The 22,087-nt window shown below is 37.8% G+C and overlaps 2 protein-coding genes and 1 non-coding gene across 3 annotated transcripts in view; 1 reads left to right on the top strand and 2 right to left on the bottom strand.

The window, feature by feature from the left end:
- Positions 1-2,691: 2,691 nt before the first annotated feature.
- LOC102484542 (60S ribosomal protein L31) lies at positions 2,692-3,066 on the bottom strand (the record flags this gene model as incomplete). Its single annotated transcript, XM_027775979.1, has 1 exon — positions 2,692-3,066. A coding segment is annotated over exon 1 (366 nt), but the record flags the coding sequence as incomplete, so codon positions are not given.
- A 549-nt stretch (positions 3,067-3,615) lies between these two features.
- Positions 3,616-3,719, top strand: LOC114009773 (U6 spliceosomal RNA). Its single transcript, XR_003551166.1, has one exon. It is a non-coding gene; the product is annotated as a U6 spliceosomal RNA (small nuclear RNA).
- A 16,753-nt stretch (positions 3,720-20,472) lies between these two features.
- Positions 20,473-22,087, bottom strand: part of EFEMP1 (EGF-like fibulin extracellular matrix protein 1) — a 70,511-nt gene continuing 68,896 nt past the window's right edge. The window contains exon 12 of the mRNA XM_006159049.3: positions 20,473-21,086. Coding sequence (XP_006159111.1) covers positions 20,925-21,086 — 162 coding nt within the window. The 3' untranslated portion in view covers positions 20,473-20,924. The remainder of the gene's footprint in view (positions 21,087-22,087) is intronic.

The raw sequence follows: 22,087 nt of genomic DNA on the forward strand, positions 1-22,087 counted from the left end.
TTAGAAGAGTCATCTCCATTCCCTTTTGTGTGCTCTTAGGGGCTCTGTGAAGACTTCCTTCTTTCCCAAAATAAGTCTTATAAAAAATAGTTTTCTTTTGGTAATATTTCTTTAACAGGGAACAAAAACCTTAATGTAATTTATTTATTCATCATATCTTCCAGCCTTGCCTCTGATTTTGGTTTTCTGAAATGTTTTTCAAAAGAAGCTTAGAAAATATCAGTGGCCCTATAAAACTAGCTACTGACCAGTGATGATGTGATTAGGACTCAAAATGATCACGTTCTAGTTCTGTGTGTTGGCCAGTTTCTTATTTCTCTGAGACTCAGTCTCTTCATCTTTAAAATGAACTGAATGGGGCCAGCAGATGGCATAGTGTTTAAGGTACTGGACTCCCACATTACCAACCACGATTCTCTCTCTGGTGAGTAAGCATCCCTGTAGCAAATTTAAAAATGATGATAAATAAAATTAATAAGTAATTCTTTAAAAAAATAAAATGAGCTGAAAATACTCATGTCACAAAATGAGATAAAATCTGTAAAACACATAAAGCACTTAGCAAAGTTTAATATATAATAGATGTTTAGTATATAATAGATGCTCAATGGATGTTTGCTATCATTATTACAATGTAAACATTTAGACATTAAAAGATGTCTTTCTTGGAAAAGGTTAACACACGTTTTCTGGCACTAATGTATTCCTATAAAATATTGAAAGTGATCCTGAGGTGGCTACTGAACTTCAGCTGTGAATATTGCTTTCAGAGACTAAAAATGAAGATCATCTGCTGAGACTTCTCTCTCTAGATTCATTTCTAGTGGGAAGGGCTACCTCTGTATCCGTCTCTCCACCTCTCTGTCTCTCTGTGTCCCCCTGTGTCTTTTAATTAAAAAAAAAATTTTTTTTAAGGTAAAGTATTCTCTGGGCTCTCAAGCCTCTCCTTTATCATGCTAATTTGTGCCTTTCCCATCCTATTTAGGAGAGGCACAAATCCAGGCCCATCCTGAGAAGGCTACTGAACTTGAATTGTGTAATATTGCATTCATGCCACACTGTTCATTTTTTTGCTTTTTAAAATTAAAATATAAAAAAATTTTATTGTCTTTTTTTCTTTTTTCTTTTCTTTTCTTTTATTTATTTTTTCTTTTTCTTTCCTCTTCTCTAATTCTTTTCCTTTTTCCTTTAACTTCATTCCTTGGCTGCTCAGCCTCCACGTGCTGAGTGTCTAGACAGGTCCAAGTGAACTGTATTCAAACATCTGAATATGATTAGGGTCAGAATATTCCTCAATTCCCAATGAATCTGACGCACAAAGAGTGAAAAGCGAACGGAAGAGAGATTGCAGATCATTTCCTCCTACACGCCTCTGAACCTTCAGATTAAACTTCAAGTATTAGGAAAAAATGTCAGATAAAGAATTTAGAGTATTCATAGTGACTAAAGCTAACAGAGATGGAAAAGAAGAGAGACAATGAACTGCAGAAGAGGCAGGAGAAAGGAGCTGATGAGTTCCAGAAGATGTGGACATTCTTGCATGATCTGAAAAAGGAAATATACACCATAAAAAGAATCAAATGGAACTAACTGTTAGAGATGATGGCTACAATACAGGAAGTCAAAATCTTCTTGAAAATATTAAAAGCAGACTAGATCATACAGAAAATCGAATCTCAGATGTAGGAGATAGAATTGCTGGCCTAGAAAAATTCACCACGAGGACTGAGAAAATTGCCCAGAAAAGAGAGAATAATATATGAGAAATACTAGATACCATCAAACGCTCAAACATCCCGAAAACTAGTATCCCAGAAGATGGAGAGACTCATAAGGGCTTTGATAATCTATTCCATGAAATCCTGGAAGAAAACTTTCCAGTCCTAGAGAGGGGCATTTGAAGATCCAGTCCCAAGAAATACAAAGGACCCCAAATAGATTCAACCCAAGATCTTCTCCAAGACACATTATAGCCAGATTGATCAAAACCACAAAGACAAGATACTAAAACTGGCAACAGAGAAAAGGCAAGTTACCTACATAAGCTATCCCATCAGGCTAGTGGGCCTCTCATAGGAACAAGGAAAGAATGGGAAAATATACTCAAAATGTTGAAAGAAAAACTATTTCAATCAAGTATACTATATCCAGCAAGATTATTCTTCATATGGGAAGAGAAGACAAGATAAACAAAACTTGAAAGAACTTACCGACACCAGACCAGTTCTCCAAGAAGTTCTGAAAGGAGTGCTATGTCAGGAAAACTAAACACAGACACACAGAAATAAGAGTTCTAAAACAACTAATAAAATGGCCAGCTTAATGGTAGAGACAAGTCCAAAGTTGAACGTTATCTTCCAGAATTTAAACAGAAAGTCAGACCACAACAGAAGACAGATTAAGTACATGAATCTGATCTGGTGAAATAGAATTTTATGACTTTTGACTGAAACATTACTGATCTTCTGTGCTTTGTTTTCCAGTGTTAAGGATTTTTGTCTTCTCTTGAGTTGTGGACAGGTCCATGAACCTACTATTCAAACAGAATCTTAAACTGTTTCCTGGCTTTAAGTCTTAAGTTCTCTTAATATTTTTTTATTTTAACTTATAAAGCTAAAACTGCCTTTCTTGAAATAAAAATATATTTATTTATTTTGGTTTTATAACAGTATTTGAAAATCAGCAGTTAGTTCTCATCCACATTGACTGTAGATTTTTGAATGTGGTAACAGGTGCATAGGTCACCAGAGTGTAGAGCTTGTTGGGCAAATCTTCATCCTCATTTTGTTTTCTGGACAACCGCACACGGATTCGATATGGGACATTCCTTATTCCTTTGGCCCAGACAGCTTTGTTGAGTCTGGTATCAATGTGCACATCTGGAGTCCCCATCTCTTTCATGGCAAATTTCCGGAATTTTTTGAGTGCCTGAAGCGCACGTTTCTTGAAGCCCACGCCATGGATGCGCTTGTGAATGTTGATAGTGTATTCCTGGGTCACCACCTCGTTGATGGCAGAACAGCCCTTCTTCTCTCCACCCTTCTTTGTGAGAGCCATTCTGCCAAGCCTAAGCTGGAAAGAAAGAACGCAGAGGATTGTGGGCAAAATAAAAATATATTTAAAAAATACCTAATTAAGGACCACAGTAAGCTATATAGCCTCAGCTAGGTGCTACTTTATAGTGTGTTCATTCTACCCATAGTTTCATGCCTAAAGTCAACATATGTTCACAGATATGTATATATCAGCTGAACTTGCTATTGAAAGTATTTAGATTAATTAAGATATTTTGTGAATTAATGAAATGTGGGAAAAAAATAAAAAATGAATGGAAAGTAACTACAAGTACCAGAGACAGTGTGGGAAGAGGCTGGGAAATGGCAGAGGGTGAGAAATAGGGGGAAAATAAAATATATATATATACAAGAAACAAGAAGTGGAAAATTATTTGTTGATGATAACATTTATGATTAAGTCACTTTACAGTGTATTCTGGATGGGACATCACATTTTGTATGCTGTGATGATGTTCAGTCAAATAATGTAAAATAAGTAATTTAATAAAAAAAAAAAAAGAAAGAAAGAAAAAAAGAAAGAAAAGAAAATCATGCCGAGGTGCTTGCTTCGGTAGCATATATACTAAAGCTGGAATGATACAGAGATTAGCATGGCCCCTGTACAAGGATGACACACAAATTTGTGAAGTGGTCCATACTTTTTATGCATGGTAATTGTTCTGGAAAAAGAAATGTTATACACTGTAAAGATATATGTGATTAAATGTGATATAAAAAAATAACAAAAATATCATGCTAGGTGTGTGTGTATATATGTCCAAGATCCTGGGAGGAGAATGGAGAAGAAGGGATTACAGCATGGCTATTCTTTTGGGGGGTGGTTTCTCACTTTCCTTCTCATTGTCTGTATGTCTCTCTCTCTCTCTGTGGCATGCACTTGTGCCCTAAGGCAAAAAACCTCTTTAAAAAAATAAAGCATGCCAGAAAAAGTAGGTCTTAGATTTTATTTTTATTTAGTTATTTATTATTTTAGAGAGATTTTTACTGTAGGGTATGTCCACTCATTAGAGACAGAGAGACAGAAAGCAGGAGATCACTCCCCTGGGGGGGATGGCCACACCACAATCTCCCTTTTCCTCCATTCTCCTCTTGGGATTTTGGGCATACACACACATGTGCCCGGCATAAGTTTCAAGCCTCCGGATCTGGGACTTGAACCACGGTTGACCATGTGGGAATACAACAACATAAACATTACGCCATCTGCTGGTCTCAGGTCTTAAGTTTTAAAATGAGATATTAGCCTAAATTCCTCCAAGAATTACTGTGAACTGCCTTGTACCTAAATTGTTGTTGAACTTCTTTTAACTTCTGAATCCAATTTGCTACCGTATCTTTTGCTTCTTGCATCTGTGTGTTTGACATCTGGCCTCTCTGGTCTCTGCTGTTGGGGTGGCTAACCTCTGGCCTTTTCCCCTGATTCTCTCTAACCAGAAGGTTTGACTTTGTTACTTCACCTCATCTACCCAGGCCTGAACTTTCAACTCAAAGATCGTGTTTTGACTTTGTCCTACCAGGTCAGCATTGAGGAACCTGTCTGTGGATTCTGTACATGATGCTAAGATGTTTAAGTAATCAGTTAATGGAACTGGTAGAGCATATACTAAAACACTGAATAAACACTCATAGGGAAGATTCTAGTAATCTGCTTCTACACTCTGGACTGAGCCTCTAGTTTCAGTTTAATGCCCATTTTGTTTGGGAAATTTAAATATGACTTGGCTGGATTACTTGTCATATTTCCAAGCAACTATGATTTCCTTGAGTTTGCTTTGCATCTTAAAAAATAATTTATTTTATTTTTAAAATTTTATAGAGGCCATGTGCACTCCCTGGAGAGAGACAGAGAAAGGAAAAGTGATATAGCACCTTTATTATGGGGTATGGTTACACTGCAATTCTTTCTCGTCCATTTCTCCTTTTGGGATTTTGGGCATGTACACACATGTGCCTAGCAGGTTTTTCAGACTACCAGGTCTGAGACTCAAATTGCACAGTCAGCCATGTGGGGTCCAGTCACCTTAACCACCATGCCATCAGTGGCCCAAAAAAAGAACTTTTAAATCTGATATGACATTCATTGTTAAGACCCAGCTGAAGTGTTGCAGGTGGAAAGGTGCTGCTGGGACTGCATGGAAGGTCCAGGTTTGGTTCCTGGCGCAGTGTGAACAGGTTGCCTGTGGTTCTAACTATGGTAAGCTGGGGCAGTGGGGTCATGACATGGTGAGGCTTTGTCAAAAATTTCTCTTGGGACCAGCAGATGGCATAGTGGTTATGTCGCTGGTCTCCCACATAATTGACTGAGGTTCGAGTCCTGGACCTGGCAGCTTAAAACTCATGCCGAGTGCATGTGCGTGCATGCCCAAAATCCCATGAAGAGAGTGGAAGAGAAAGGATTGCAGCATGGCCATCCCCCTGGGGAGGGGTTATCTCTTTATGTCTCTCTGCCTCTCTCTCTGTCTCTCTGGTGAGTGCACACACCCTATAGCAAAAATCTCTCTCTCTCAAAAAAAGAAAAAAAATCTCTCTCTCTCTCATACTTTTTCTCTCGCATAAAAAAATAATAATAATGATTAAGACATAGGGAAGTACAGAGAGGATACAATGGTCCTTTAATCCTTTTGTAGAAATAGCTAGTTAACATGTGGTACTTTTTTCTTTTCATAAAGATTTATGTAATTGAGATAGCATTTCTGCATTTTCTATTTAACACTATAATAAGCATCCTTCACTCCATAAATACCTCTTTATAAACATGATTTTAATCACTGTATAATATTCTATATATGGATGTAGATTTACAATATTATAAATTTATACTGATTTCATTGGTTTGGTTATTAGAAATAACACTAAATAATGATATTTGTGTGCAAATATTTTCCTCATAAATTAACAACGGAGTTTCTTTTGAAAGAATTAATTAGTTAATTAATTTATGATTTGATAAGAAAGAGAAAGTGAGAAAGCAAGCCACTAGGTCCGGGACTCGAATGGTGGTCAGCCTTGTGGGAGTGTCCAGTGCCTAAACCACCATATCACCTGCTGGTCCCAACAATGGAGTTCTAATGCTCTTTTTTAAAAAGCAAATTCTTAGTTTTATCTTATTTCTGCTACTTTTGAGACTGGAGTAAGTAACAAGGCTGAGACAATAGTATAGAAACTTGAATATCTACTAAATGAATAAATAGTATGAAAAAGGTGATTTGCTCTCAGTAAAAATGAATATATGCAAGTGTGGAGTTCAGTGAGGGCTCTATCTTTGAACATAAATACATTAAAGAGGAGGGATATAGAAATGAGGAGAAAAGTAAGTGAAACTAAAAATAATAATCAGCAAACTGCTTTCTATTCCTGTGAAATACTTCTATTACCAGAATAAAGAATATACTCATTTCTTGCTTGCCCATTGAGGCAGATTGCTAGCCCATGAGCAAACCTGTTTGTTCTTCCTGGACACATTAGCAAGACTGTTTCCCAGCCTTCCTTACAGTGAAGTGTGGACAAAGGAAGATGAGCCAGAGATGGAAGCCACTTCCAGGCTTCCCCATAACACATTCTCACTTTCAGTCCTCTGTGTTTTATCCACTCAGCTCTTGATGCTCAGAAGGTGCAAGCCATTTGCTCAGGGTGGTAGAATCACATGATGGAAGCAGCCAGATTCTGTACTCTCTACTTGGAAACCATTACTGGAGTAAATAACAATTTGAGTTATGGGAGCCAGAAACCTACACTCATTTTCCTTCTCCTTCACTCTCACATTCCATCTATGAGGTCCTTGATTTTTGTCTCCTACATGTGCTGAATAGTTCATTTCATCTCGCAACCTGTGTTCTTGTCCAAGTTAACGTGGCATCTTTCCCCAGGTTGCTGGGATCACTTTCTAACTTGCATCCATTCCTCTTCCAGCCTATCTCCAGGTCAAAGTGCAAATCTGATGATATTACTTACCTGCTTAAATAAATAGTAGGTTGTTGGGAAAGTCATGACATATTTTTCTATGCAAAAAAAGCCTCATGATTTTCCAGACAACCCAATAGCTTCCCATTGATCTACGAATACAGATGCAGCTTCTTCAATGATATCTGCTCATCTCTCCATGCTTATCCCAAGCTCCAGGCATATCATTATTTTGGTTGCTTGGACTCTGTCCCAGAAAATGTTCATTCCTGCCAATGGTATTCATATATGCACATCTCTTTTTGCTTTCTCCTACCTTTATAATGTAGTTAGTTCCTCATTTTTTTAAAGTATTTATTTAATATTGTTTATTTGACCAGAGAGAGACAGGGAGAGAGAGAGTGAGAAAACAAGTTGCCAGATTCAGGACTCAGACTGTGGTAGTCCAGTGGCCCTAACCACCATACTACTGGCCAGCCCAACTCTTGCTCACCTTTAAGATCTTCATGTGACATTTTTTCCAGGGAGGGTTGAGATGTCATTTAATTTTCTTCTAATACAGGCTCTTGTAGCACCTCATGCATTATTTATTTATTTATTTGTAGACATGGTCACAGTTGCAATTTACAAATTCTATGTAATTTAAACATTTCATTTGTTCGTGGGATTATTTGATTGTTTCTCCAGTAAACTGTAGTTCCTTAAACGTAGGAATAAATAGCCATCCTATCTATGCTTGTGGAAAGAATGGAATAAAGGGAGAAAGGAAAGAAAGAAAAAAAGGTTGGGGAAATGAAGAAACTGGTGGATGGAGTGAGATTTGTCACCACATCATTCAGTATTAGGAGTCAGGATCTTGGCCGAGTGTTAGGAACCATAAGGTTTATGAGGTTTCTTGACATGTTGTTTGTTGTGTTTTGCTTCCATGCCTTCGTGTATAAATTCTCTCTGTTGAAACTCCTTTCCTCTACTTAAAAAAGCCATGTTCCACCTTTAAGATCTGTCCAGGGGTGCTTTCACTAACACAGCTCCCTCCCCACTTGTGCTCCCTACATATTTAGTTGAAAACTCTGATTGCTTATGACAAGAATTTCTGTAGAAAATGTTAATTAGTAGAACTATATTTCAGTCTTTAGTATGTTTGAAATTTTTCAACTGATACTTTATAAAATGTCTTTGACTTCAACCAAAGACATTGCAACCATGTAAATTTTAAATATTTCTGTTAAATGTAGGAAACCTCTATCAAATTTCTATTACATGAAATATGTTTGGGTTCTTATCATTCCAAATTTTCTTTTGCAGAGGCTCATCTTAAATATCCTTGAAATGGCTACCTATTAGCCAGCGAGTTGTTTATTATTATTTATTTTTCAGTTTTACCAGAGAGACAGAGTGAGAAAGCAAACTGCTATATCCGAGACTCAAACTGTGGTCAGCCACATCGGAGTCCAGTGCCTTAACCACCATACCACCTGCTGACCTCAGTCAGTGAATTGTTGATGCCCTGTTGTAGTGTATAATAATCAGTTTATGTGATATTCACTGATGTTATTGTTCCATATCAAAGCAGAGGACATTTAAATATTTTTCTAGTGTGTTCACATCATTGACTCCTCTTCATTAATTTGATTACTATTTAACCCAGGAGTCTATTCATTACTTCTATTTGAAATTTATTTCTTCCTGTCAATACATTACAGCTTTTGGTATTACTGAAAAATAGTTTTGGTTACAGTTTACTTCTCATTACCAGAATAATTTCTGGTGAGTTCTTACAGATATATACAAATATATTTTTATGATATTGTGCATTTATAATTATATATACTTCATAATTAAGTGTATATATGAGTGGGAATTGGTTAAAAACCAAATCCTCCCCTTATAATTTTTCATCTCTGATGGATAGAAGACTTTTCCATAGATTAGCTACAGCTTTATTTTCTCTACTACTTGCATCTGGTGGTAGATGCAATGGGACTCCTTGCCCTGAACTGTTGTACATGCTCCCTTCCAGAGCCTTGGAAGGGGCTGGTTCAAGGGAGGACCTTTGAGGCTTTAGCTTCATTAGCTCTCCTGAAAATTCACCTTTGAAGGAGCCTGCCGTTCTGTAGGCAGTGATCTGAGTATGGGCAGCCCTTCTCACAGAATGGCAGTTGGTAGAAAAGTGCCCTAGGCTAGGCAGCTGCTAGTAGGATGTTTCTGAGGTTGGTACTAGACAATTTATCCAAATATCTAAGAACAACTGAGCTCCAGTTGCCCTCAGAGGTGACCACTCATCAACTCCCTCATTTATTGTCATCTTTCTATGGTGTAAATGTCCACCCTCCTCTCCTAGTTCCTCAATTGTGTGTTGAGGTTTGGTTATGAGGAGTTTAAGAGGGTGGAAACTTAATCTGACTATGGTGTTAAAAGAGCCTTCGGGAGGAAAATTGGGATTAAGGTCATCAGGGTGTAATCCTCATGACTGACACCTGGTGGATTTATTTATTTATTTTTTTATTTATTTAATTTTCTTTTATACATTCAATCACATTATTTAGCTTATAAAGTGAATATTTCAGTGTGTGAACATTTCTCCCTAGTCCAGTTGATAAAACTATAAAATATCTTCAATAGATAATACTATAATTCTTTGTCCCATTAATACTTTGCCTTCATATTTTTCTTCTAAATGCCCTTCCTCAGGCCCTACCCTTCCACACACACTTTATCTGGTATTTACACCCATTTACTGTGTTTGTATATCCTCTAGTCCATCAGTTTCAGTCACAGAGTGCGACACTCGGTTTATATTAAGTGGGACATCCAATGTCTCTCCTTCATAGCCTGGCTTGCTTCACTCAGCAGTAAATATTCCATATTCTTCTACTTTCTGTCAAAAGCCAGGTTTTTTTTTTTTATGGTTTAATAGTATTCCATAGAGTATATGTGCCACAGTTTTTCTATCCATTCATCTGTTCATGGGCATTTAGGTTGGTTCCATGTCTTAGCAATTGTGAATAGTGCCACAATAAACATCGATGTGCAAGCGCTTTTCCAATGAAGAATTCTTCTGTCCTTTGGGTAGATACCAAGGAGTGGGATTTCTGGATCATATGATAGTTCTATTTGTAGATTTTTGAAGAATCTCCAAATTGTCCTCCACAGTGGCTGGACTAATTTACATTCTCAACACAATAAAAGCTATCTATGAGAAACCCATAGCGGACATCATCCTAAATGGAGAAAAGCTAAAAGCTTTCCCACTAAAAATGGGTACAAGACAAGGATGCCCACTTTCTACACTCCTTTTCAATATGGTACTGGAAGTCCTCGCCAACGCAATCAGAAGAAAAAATAAAAGGCATTCAAATAGGAAAAGAAGAGGCGAAATTCTCTCTATTCGCAGATGACATGATTGTATACATAGAAGACCCAATGGTTTCCATGAAAAAATTTTTGGAAGTAATACACGAATACAGTAAAGTTACAGGATACAAAAATCAGTATACAGAAATCTACAGCATTTCTATATATGAACAACAGGCAAACTAAGATAGAACTGAAAAAAGTTATTCCATTTACCATAGCCACGAAAAGTATAAGATACTTAGGAATAAATCTAATGAAAGAAGTTAAAGACCTCCACAAGGAAAACTGTGAGAAGCTAAAAAAAGAAATTGAAAGGGCCAGCAGGTGGTGTGGTGGTTAAGGTACTGGACACTCCCACATGGCTGACACGGTTTGAGTCCCGGACCTGGTGGCTTGCTTTCTCACTTTCCCTCTCTCTCTCTGTGTGTCTCTCTCTGGTCAAATAAAAAAAAAATAAATGAGTGGATAAATAAATAAATAATTACAAAAAAAGAAATTGAGAATGACACAAAAAAATGGAAGGACATCCCATGTTCCTGGATTGGAAGAATTAATATAATCAAAATGGCAATTCTACCCAAATTAATCTACATATTTAATGTAATGCCAATCAAAGTACCAGACACATTCTTCACATATCTAGAAAAGACAATCAGAAAATTCATCTGGAATCATGCAAGACCCCATATTGCCAAAGTAATTCTACACAAGAAGAGTGGAGTGGGAGGCATCTCACTCCCTGATCCAAAAATATACTACAAAGCTGTGATAATCAAAACAGCATGATACTGGCACAGAAACAGACATGTGGACCAATGGAACAGAATAGAGTCCCCAGAAATAAATTTTCCAACATATAGTCAACTGATTTTTGACAAAGGGTACCAGTCAATTCAGTGGGAAAAGGAAAACCTCTTCAGCAAATGGTGCTGGAAAAACTGGATTTCCACCTGCAGAAAGATGAATCTGCACCCGTACCTCTTGCCTTCAACAAAAATCAAGTCAAGGTGGATCAGAGATCTAAATCTAAGACCTCAAACTATAAAACTGCCCCTAGAAAACACTGGGGAAACTCTGGGAGATTTTGGGGTAGAGAAAGACTTCTTAATAAGATCCCCAAAGCACAGTTGATAATCCCCAAAATAGAGAAGTGGGATTACATCAGACTCAGAAGTTTCTGAGTGGAAAAAGACACAGTCATTAGTGTGAATTGACAGCCCTCAGAATGGGAAAATATTTTTGTAAATTATGGATTAGGTAAGGGACTGGAAACCAGAATACTCAAGGAACTCAAGCAGCTGTTTGGAAAAAAGATGATCAACCCTATTAAAAGATGGGAGAATGAGTTGAAAAAAAAAACCACTCTCTAAAGATGACATATGAATAGCCAAAAGGCATATGAAAAAACGTTCAACATCCCTCATTGTAAGGGAAATGTAGATCAAAACACCTAGCCCCAGTCAGAATGTCTAAGATTAAAAAAACAAAAAATGATAAGTATTGACGGGGGTGTGATGAAAGGGGAACTCTCCTGGTGGATTTATAAGAAGAGAAAATAAGACAGAGACACAAAGACATATATGCCCATGTCCTCCCCCTCTGCCATGTTGTGGAGTAGCCAAAGACCTCACCAAATGCCACCCCTGGACCTTGGACCTCCAAACTGTGAGCTGAATGAACCTCCATTTTTATAAATTGTTCAGACTCAGGTATTTTTCTTTTATTAGTAGAATAAACTTGAACATCTTCTTTCCCTGGCTCACTTTCCTCACTTCTTGTAGTGTACTTCTTGAGATAACCCATGAAACTTATCTAACTCAATTCTATGTTAGGGTGCACTTTTGGGGCAACAAAATTCAAGACACCTGGTTTAAGCCATGTGCAAGTAATTTTCCATTTAAAGAAACATAATCTAAATATTAAAATGCGAAAACATGGAATACAGTTTTTAAAGAGAATAATTGGGAGATACATAAATAAAGAAATCATGTATTTGTGTTACATGTATCTGTTTAAAGATAATGCTGAGATTCTGCAGAAATTAGTTTCTACTGGAAGGTTTAAGAAAAGAATTATTGCATCCAAGTTTTAAAAAATTTTCTTGCATTTATATTCCAAAGCAGGCTTATTAAAGGGTTCTGTGCTCTGTTAACATACACATGCGTTTACAGTATAAACAGCTTAGCTACACATCTGCGTTGACTGCATGTAAGAGGCAGTTAACTTTTTGCATTGTTTCTGTTCAGCAATCTTGATATTTTAGTCTGCTGGCCAGATGAAACAAGATTGGTTTTTTTGTACCAGATGTGTCACAGTTTGGGTTTGTGTTTTGCAGGTGTTCCCCCCAGCTGGGAAGATGGAAACTTGCCATTTTTCAGAGATGATGATTCAGGATAGAAATATAAGTGTGTTAAAAATAATTCGACATATTAATGGGGGGTTTTGTCCCTTGTGGGCTACTTATGCATAACATATGAGCAGAACACCAGCTGTTCTATATTTTAAAAGGAAAATTAGAAAGTTAGATGCATAGATATTCAAAACATAAGCAACTGCTCGAAGTCATGGAAACAAGATTCAACAATAACCTTTTATTTGTGAAGCTTCCCAAGAAATAATAATCCCACTGGGCTGTGTTCAGGTGGTCTTAACCTATTGAACAACCTTTCTGTTTTCATCATTTGGTTTCACCGAAGCATCTCCTTCGTAGAGGCAGGATGGTGGAGATGAATACATACATTACTTATGGGGATTGGTTTCTGGCTTATTCTTTTCCTCCAATACTTATATATTTTACCACAATTCAAGAAAAACTACTCATTTTTGCTGTTTTCACTTAAACATATTATGAAAGAACTAAAAACCCATTGAGGACCAAGTGGTTAATATATTGTGAAATATTATATTACTCTAAAGCAAGAAGCTTTAGGTGTTGATGTTCATAGTACATATTTGACCCTTCAAAAATTACCTAATTAATATTATGCAATGTCAAAGAATGGGAGCATTCTTTCCATGAACCTTTTTCCTTACACTAATCCTCACAACAGGAAGGACTTTATAAGCCTTTTTATGAAGCTCCTGGGCCATCGAGCGTTAGACCTACTAGAACTTCCTACTGTTGCTCTCAAAGCTCTATCATGCAGAAGAGCTCCATTTGGATTTTTTTTTTTTTTTGGAAAAGTTTTTGCTATAGGGTGCGGGCATTCGCCAGAAAGAAAGAGATAGAGAGACAAAAAGCAAGAAATCACCCCCCAGGGGGGATGGCCACACCCCAATCCCTTCTCCTTCATTCTCCTCTCAGGATCTTGGACACACATGCACACGTGCTCGGTGTCAGTTAAAGCCACCGGGCCCAGGATTCGAACCGCAATCGACTACGTGGGAGTTCAGTGACATAGCCATTACACCAACTGCTGGTCTCCCATTTGGATCTTGAGTTAGCCTTTTTTTCTCTTGGAAATTGCCATCCTCTCAAGTATAGCAAGTTCTATGTGATTGGTCTTTGTATTCCAATTTTTAGAATTCAGGAGTGTGTTGCCTGAAAGAATCACTTCTGTCTCTCTAGAATTAAAGAGAACAAATTGGCTACATCTTAGAGAGTTATTCAGAATCAGGTTAGTATCTGTGTTATTCAATCTTAGAGCATGTAATGGCTGTGGTGACAACTAGTCATGCCATCAGATGTGAATGACATTGTGTGGGAAAGACTTGGAGAAAAGGAATTACTTGTTGATGCTAAAATCTGGAGTATGGCCAATGAGAAGAGTTCTAATCTAAGCTATAAGACCTGCATTCTAGAAGCAGTACTCTGGCTCAACAAATTGTGACCAAGTGTTGAAGACAAGGTTTGACAAGAGTTCTAGAATCCTTTCATTATTAAAAAGAAATAGAACTGGAAAATGGCACAGTGGTGAACCCTGAGGCTCCGCAAGGTTGATCCACATGAGAAGGTTCAGAATTTGTGTCTGGAGATCTCTCTGAGCACGCTGGGCACATGTATGCCCATGATTAAGGGCTGACTGAGGCCATGGGGTGGAGTGGAAGGGATCACAGTTCAAGATCCTGTTTCAGTGCTATCTTTCTGTCTCTCTTTGTCTCTTGCTCATGGAAGGAAAAGGAAAAGGTATGTAATAAAAGAGATTTTATGTTTGGAGGAGACAGAGATTGCAATTTGTCAAAGAAACTGCTTAAAAGGGAAATTGGTTGGTTGAAGGGAAGTTATTCTCAATCGCCTTTTCTAACAACTGACAGAAAATAATTATCCAGTTGGAGAACAGAGAAATCTCAGAGCCCAGGACACATTAGAGCGTTGAAATGAGGCAAACTTCTAGATCAGTCTTCATTACCGAGGCTCTCTGATAAAAAGCGTTTCTCTGGAAGCACGTTTGAAGTGAGGAAATCCATAACTTGCCTTTTTTCACTGGTAAAACAAGGTAAAGTGATTTTTCTAGTCAAACATGAGTACCTATTTTTTAATCAGTGGAAAGGACCAAATGCATGCATAATTTAAGAGTAAATTCTAGAAAAAAAGTTTTGAAGTGTAATTGAAAAACTTATAACTAAATTGAATTATTTCTCATAGCTCAGCCCCAGTAATGAACCCACATTGTGAAAATTTGTTTTGGGATTGGAACTATTAATTTTTTTTCTTCCACCCACCAATGTTCAGTGCTTCCCAATAACCTCTGCGTATAAAGAAACTCAGATGCTTCCATAGGTTTGGCAATAGAGCTATCTGTTCTTTTAGTCCATCCTTGAGGTGACAATTAGTTATAGTTTTTAAAGCTGGAAGGACACATTTCAACATCCCAGTTTTATAGATAAGAAAAACAAAGTTCTGAGAAGCTAAGTTCTGTCAAATTCTCTTAGCTGATTAACATTAGAATTGAGTCTAGGTTCCTGATTCTTCTACAACATATCAGTGTTGGGTGTTGACAGAAATTATCATAGAACTTTCTCAGATATTTGCTAAGCAAAAAGAAGGATGACTCTGAGAGTGAATTATTCCCATAATTTCCTTTTTTGGGACTGGTTTAAATCAGTGATTTTCGATGAAGTTAAGAAAAAGGGACTCATGTGTAGTTTGAAAACAAAGCAGGACTTTGTCTTATTGCTTTGGTTTGTTTTTAGTTATGATATTTATTTTATTTTGAATTTCAAATTACACTAAAAGAAAGCATGAGATTTTTATGTTTACTGAGAATGGTTGTACCTATAAAAGAACTCATGTGTTGGCTCCTCAAAATCCTTTCCAGGTTTTTGCTTTCATACATTAAAAAACAATTTTTTTTTAACTTGGTATTCTTTTTGGTCAAATATGAAACTAAAAATATGGGTGCATTTAGGCCGTGGAATTAATGGATGAATAGTCTGTGTTTCAGTTTCTTTTTTGATCCCCAAATAAAAAGGAATTGCAGGTGGAAATAGCCTATCAATTAATATCAACCTACTAATGAATGGGTAAACAAAATGTAATTTTTTTTTAAATTGCTAGTGGTGCATGTACTTGCCAGAGAGAGAGAGAGAGATCAAGAGAGACAGAGAGAGATGGCATCTTCTAATGGGGTATGGCATGCTGTAATCCTTTCTCCAACGTATCTCCATCTTGTCAGGACTTTGGGCACACATGCGCAGGTGCCCAGCATGGTTTTAAAGTCATTTCAAGTCACTAGGGATGGGACTCTAATTGTGACCAGCCAAATGGGGTCTAACTTTCTATGCACAGCAGGTAACTGATGCACCATGGGGTTGGTCTCAGATGTGCTATACTTATGCAATGGAATATTATTGAGTCACAAAAAGAATGAAGTATTGATATATACTGTAACATGGAGGAACCTTGAAAATGTTATGCTACATAAAAGAAGCCAGGCACAAAAAGCCACGTATGATCTTAGTTTTATATGAAATGACCAGAAGAGGCAAATTCACAGAGATAGAAAGTAGATTAATGGTGTCTTCCACCAGGTTTTGTGAAATGGGAGAATGGTGAGAAACTAATGGGTATGGGTTTATTTTTGAGTGATTAAAAATGTGAAGCTAGATAGTAGTGATATTTATACAACATTCTGAGGGTACTCTATGCCACTGGAGTTTATCCTTTAAGATGGCTACAGTGGTGAATTTTATACTATGTGTATTTTATCACAATAGAAAAAAGAATTGCTTCAGTGAAACTTTGATTTTTCTATCCTCTCCATGTGTCTATGATTTGTAAATAGGACTAGGCTTTAGGATGAAAGGGCAACCATCTTGTCCACAATTAATAGCTTCTATCAGTCTGATATATATGTATTTGGAGGTAAAAGTGGAAGTTCAAGGTCTATGCATAAATATTTCAGAGATTTTTGTTTCTTCTATAGTCTCTCGGGGAGCCATAGACAAGACCCACCTTTTTAAGAGTGAAAAATCTGATGGAAAAAGGTCTTAAGCTTTTGTTTGTTTGTTTTTGTTTTAACATTACCATTCCCACTTTAATCTGAGAGCTATGTTCTTATGTAGTAAAATCATTAGACTGATATGAAGTGGAAATGTTTATATCACAGCTTGATTTACCTGGACCAGAAGTAATCACATAGACAGAGGGGAGAGGCATGTACTCAACAGTCCTGTGGTGTGGCTGGTTGTTCACTCTGCTTCTTTTGCTTTCCTTTGGTCAGTCAGACCTGTTCTCACTCCACCCTTTCTGTGCCCCTTTAACCTTTAAAAACCTGTCTCCCACCTTCATTCAAGGAGTTTGTGTTTTATTCTTTGGTCTATGGGTGAATTGCCTTTTTTAAAAAAGTTTATTTATTCCATGAGTGAGACATAGAGAAAGGGAGACAGATAGAGAGACAGGGACACAGCACTCCTGACAGGATATTGATGCTGAAGTATACTCCCAGCTTCAGCCAGCCCTCGATCACAAACACATATGTCTGGCGTACTCAGGACAGGTCTGTGAAATGAACCCAGAACTTCCATGTGGGGCAGTCGTGCAGAGCATTGTATTTCATTGCTGTGTGATCAACTAGCCCCTGAACTTTCTTTTTGATAATTCCTGCACACTTAATAAATTCTTTGATGTTTATTTTAGCAGCAAGGTTATCTGGTTATTCATATATGCTTTGAACCTGGAAGTAAAAAATTGGCTGTACTTTTCTGTGACATAATTTTAACATTTTTTTGCTGCTACTTCTTCTCATTTATATACTGGGTCATTGAGAATTTCATAAAAAAAAAATGCCTCATAACTTGGGACAAAGATTTTGTGTAGTGGTAACTTTGCTAGATTCCCACATAACCAACAGCAATTCAAGTCCTGGACCAGGAGGCCTGAAACTCACAGCAGACATGTATGCGTGTGTGTGTGTGTGTTGTGTGCCCAAAATCCTGAGAGGAGAATGGAGGAGAAGGGATTGTGGCATGGCCATCTTCCCTGGCGGATGGTTATTTGCTTTCCGTTTCTCTCTGTCTTTCTGGTGAGTGCATGTGCTCGACAGCAAATATCTCTCCCCCCGCCAAGAAAAAAGCCATCACTTTTCCAATGATCCAATATTTTAAAAAAGGCAACACAAAGGGATCAGCAGTTGGAGTAATGGCTATGTTGCTTGACTCCCATGTAGTCGACTGAGGTTCGAGTCCCGGACCTGGTGGCTTAAACTCACACTGGGCGCATGTGCATGAGTGCCCAAGATCGAGAGGAGAATGGAGGAGGGGATTGTGGTGTCGCCATACCCCCTGGGGGGTGGTTTCTCACTTTCTGTCTCTCTGTCTCTCTCTCTCTGTCTTTCTGGTGAGTGCACGTGCCCTATAGCAAAAACTTCTCCAAAGAAAAAGAAAAAAAAGAAAAAGGCAACATGAAAATTAATGATTATTCTTGCTCAGGAAGCTATTACTGATTTTCTTCCCCATGCACAAAAATTATGTTGACTGTTATTGGCCACCTTTAAAAACCTCTGAAGATTGGGTGGCCTTCTAAAAGATATTTACTTTTACTTAAAATATGATACATCAAAGTGAATGATATATTTTAGGCAGATGAAAGGACATAAAGCCTATTCATAGAATTGGGAGGGAGAGTAAATTTGCTATAGTGCATGACCTCGCTGAATGCCAGGAATAAGAACCATTGTTATAGTCTTCCTCTGTAAGCACTGAGTATAAAGATGAGAAATTTTAGTTATAAATGAATGAAGTGTTAGGATTTTAATTTTATTTAGAAAATAAAACTTCCCCAGTAATACACCTTTCACACATTTTTCTCTGCATCTTCTAGAAGTCTTGAGTCCAGGAATGTTATATTTATTAGTTTGTTTCTTCAGATCAACTCCAAGTGATTTAGGAAGAATTCATCTTCTCATCTGTTCTCCATTAGCTTTATCAATAGAATAATTTTCTAGGGAACACTTGATTCACTTTGGGAATTTTGGAAAATTTTGCTTACTTTTTATTTTATTTTTTTAAAGAAACATTTTTGCTATAGGGTGCATGTACTCGCCAAAGAGACAGAAAACAAGAAATCACCCTCCAGGGTGATGGTCATGCTCCAATCCCTTCCCTGTCATTCTCCTCTTAGGATTTTGGGCTCACATGCACACCTGCCCAGAGTGAGTTTAAATTGTCAGGTCCAAAACTTGAACCACAGTTGACTACATTGGGAGTCCAGTGACATAACCATTATGCCATCTGCTGTTCCCTGCTTACTGTTTTTTAAAGTTGATGAAATTTTTTTCCTTTTTTTTTTTTTGAGAAGTTTTTGCTATAGGACGTGTGCACTCACCAGAGAGACAGAGAGCCAGAAAGCGAGAAGCCACCCCCCAGGGGGGATGGCCATGCTACAATCCTTTCTACTCCATTCTCCACTTGGGATCTTGGGCACACACGCACACGTGCCTGGAGTGAGTTTAAGCCACCGGGTCTGGGACTCGAACTGCGGTCGACTACATGGGAGTCCAGCAACATAGCCATTATGCCAACTGCTGGTCCCACTTTTTTTTTTTGTTTCTTTCTTTAGACAGAGAGAGAGAGGGAGAGAGAGGAAATGAGAGAAAAGCCCTCAGCAGAATCTCACACTGAGTTTCCTGAGCCTTCCCAGTCAGGGTTGTGTGTGTATGTCAGGTGCATATAGGCAGACCAGAACAAGCACCTTGATATTCCATATGGCTTCCAGCACTGCAGAGCAGTATGCTACTGCTGAGCCACCATGGCTGGGTTTTATAACCAAACACTTCTAGAGAAATTGATAATACCTGTTAATCATTTCCTCTAAATTCTCCCCTATGTAGTTTCTGGTATCTACCATTACTCTTTCTACTTTAATGCCTTCTAGTCCTTCAGTTTCTGCTGTAGAGTACAGACATTCAGTATATATCAAGTGGGGACACACAGTATTTGTCTTTTACAGCCTGGCTTATTTCAGTACACGTAGACAAGTGAAATAGGTTATGGAACAGTATACCTCACCAGAGTAAAAAATGTCATTGACAATTCAACATATACTTCCAAGCAAACAAATAAAACTAGGGGAACTATTACTGAATGTATGCAACATGATGTAATGTTCAATACTGAGAAAGATAAATATGCTTATATATTACATACTATATGCATGCTTTGAAAATCCATACTGTATCCCACTAATATGTATAATAATTATATGTAAACTATAGACCAGAATGCAAAGCAGACCATTCTCAAATTTTAATGATAGTTCCAGAAGTTGGATTTATGGTTGTCGTAAATTTTATAATTTCTTTCATTTTAAAAATTTGGCAGAGAGCACATACACTTGCTAGAAAGAGACAGAAAGAAGGGAGGGAGCAAGAAAGCACCCCCAACGGGGAATGGCCATGCCTCAATTGTTTCTCCATTTCTCCCACCTTTTTGGGATTTGGGGGGCACACTTGCACACGTGCCCAGTGTGCTTCTCTAGCTGCTGGGTCTAGGACTTGAACTATGCACCCAGTCATGTGGGATTCAGTTCATATTAACATCAGGACATGGGTTGGTCCCAAATTTTATAATTTCTTTAAAAAAAAATCTAAAAATACCTTGCTGAAATCAGCATATTGTACAATAGTGATTCATTACCATGTAATCAACAATACCTTTAGACTGATCATGAAAATAAAAACCAACACAAATATGGTAGATCCTCATTTTCTAAAGAAATATATCTTTATTGACTTTTTCCATTTTCTTACAAAGCAGTTAAAAAACTCATTCTTGCCTATTCAATGGTATGATGGCTGCCTCCTTATGAAACTGTTGGTGGAGTTGTAGTGACTTCTTGAGCAAAACAGAAATCATCATTGCTTGGTCCCACTTTTATTGGAATGAATCCAGGTTTCATTGGATGGTGTATGCTAACTCTCTTAAAGAAAACCAGAAATTCATGTCTAATTTACAAACAGTAATAAAGACAAACTTTGAGTCTTTACAGATTAAATGCCCACTTTATACCATGGTGTAATTGTTTGAATTATGGATGAGTGTACAGAATAGAGAGATGTAGATGCACTAGATATATCTATAAATAAAATAGTGCTTTAGGGTATCAATATTCTTTGGCTGATTTAAATGCCTGTGGTGGACTCCTATAGAAGACTAGAATGAAAATGGCCCAACTATTATTGTCAATCTTAACACGGAGCTTGTGCGGAAGGTGCCTATACTGTTGACAGTCAGCATCTCCAGGTCCACGATGTATTCTCTCGGTCCTGATAGCGACTTCACGAGCACAAGCATTGCACTCACAGGACTTGTTTGCTACAATAAAAGAAAATGAATGAAGGGAGAGAATAATTTTTCTTGGGTTGGAGTTTCTATTATTTTTTAGACTATCTCCTAAAAGAATTAAGGAAAAAATTTTGAGGGTGGGATAAAAGAGCCACTACTTAGTCCCTTCTTGGTTTTAATTCTTCTTGGTTCTTATAATTTGTTCACATATAGTCATTCGCTCTAAGTGACAAGGACCTTATTTATTTATTTATTTTTTTGGAGAGATTTTCACTGTAGGGCGCGTGCGCTCGCCAGACAGACAGAGAGAGACATAGAGACAGAAAGCAAGAAATCACCCCCCAGGGGGGATGGTCACGTCGCAATCCCTTCTCCTCCAATCTCCTCTCGGGATCTTGGGCACGCACGCACACATGCCCGGCGTGAGTTTTAAGCCACCAGGTCCGGGACATGAACCGCGGTCGACTATGTGGGAGTCCAGCGACATAGCCATTACGCTAACTGCTGGTTCCTGAGGACCTTATTTTTTGATAGTGCTTTGTTTTCTATTCCTCCCTCTCTGTTAACATTTCTCGTCCCTTTTATTGAGTGGTTCCAGTCTTCATAAAGACTAGAGTTCAGATGAGAAGCTGATTTTTTTTTTTTGCTAGAAGATATGTGTGAAAGAGAGAGGGTAAGAGAGGGAGGGAGTAGAGAGAGACAGACAGAGAGAGAGAAATCACCCTGCATGGTGCATAGTCATGCCATAATCCTTTTTCTATTTTTTCCTCATATAGGGATTTTGGGCATACAAGCTGCCAGGTACAGGACTTAAATCATGGTCAGCCATGTGAGATTTAGCTGCCTTAACCACCAGGGCACAGGCTGGCCTGAACCTGATCATTTTTGAACTGGTAAATAAAGTTGTCACTTTTCACTTGCTCAACATTGTAGGCAGTGACACATAGAGTATTGTCACGCACTGCTTAGCGATACGGATATGTTCTGAGAAAGGTGTTGTTAGGTAATTTTATCATTGTGAGAACATCATC

This window comes from Tupaia chinensis, unplaced genomic scaffold, assembly GCF_000334495.1.
Source record: "Tupaia chinensis unplaced genomic scaffold, TupChi_1.0 Scaffold000622_1, whole genome shotgun sequence".
Lineage (NCBI taxonomy): Eukaryota > Metazoa > Chordata > Mammalia > Scandentia > Tupaiidae > Tupaia > Tupaia belangeri.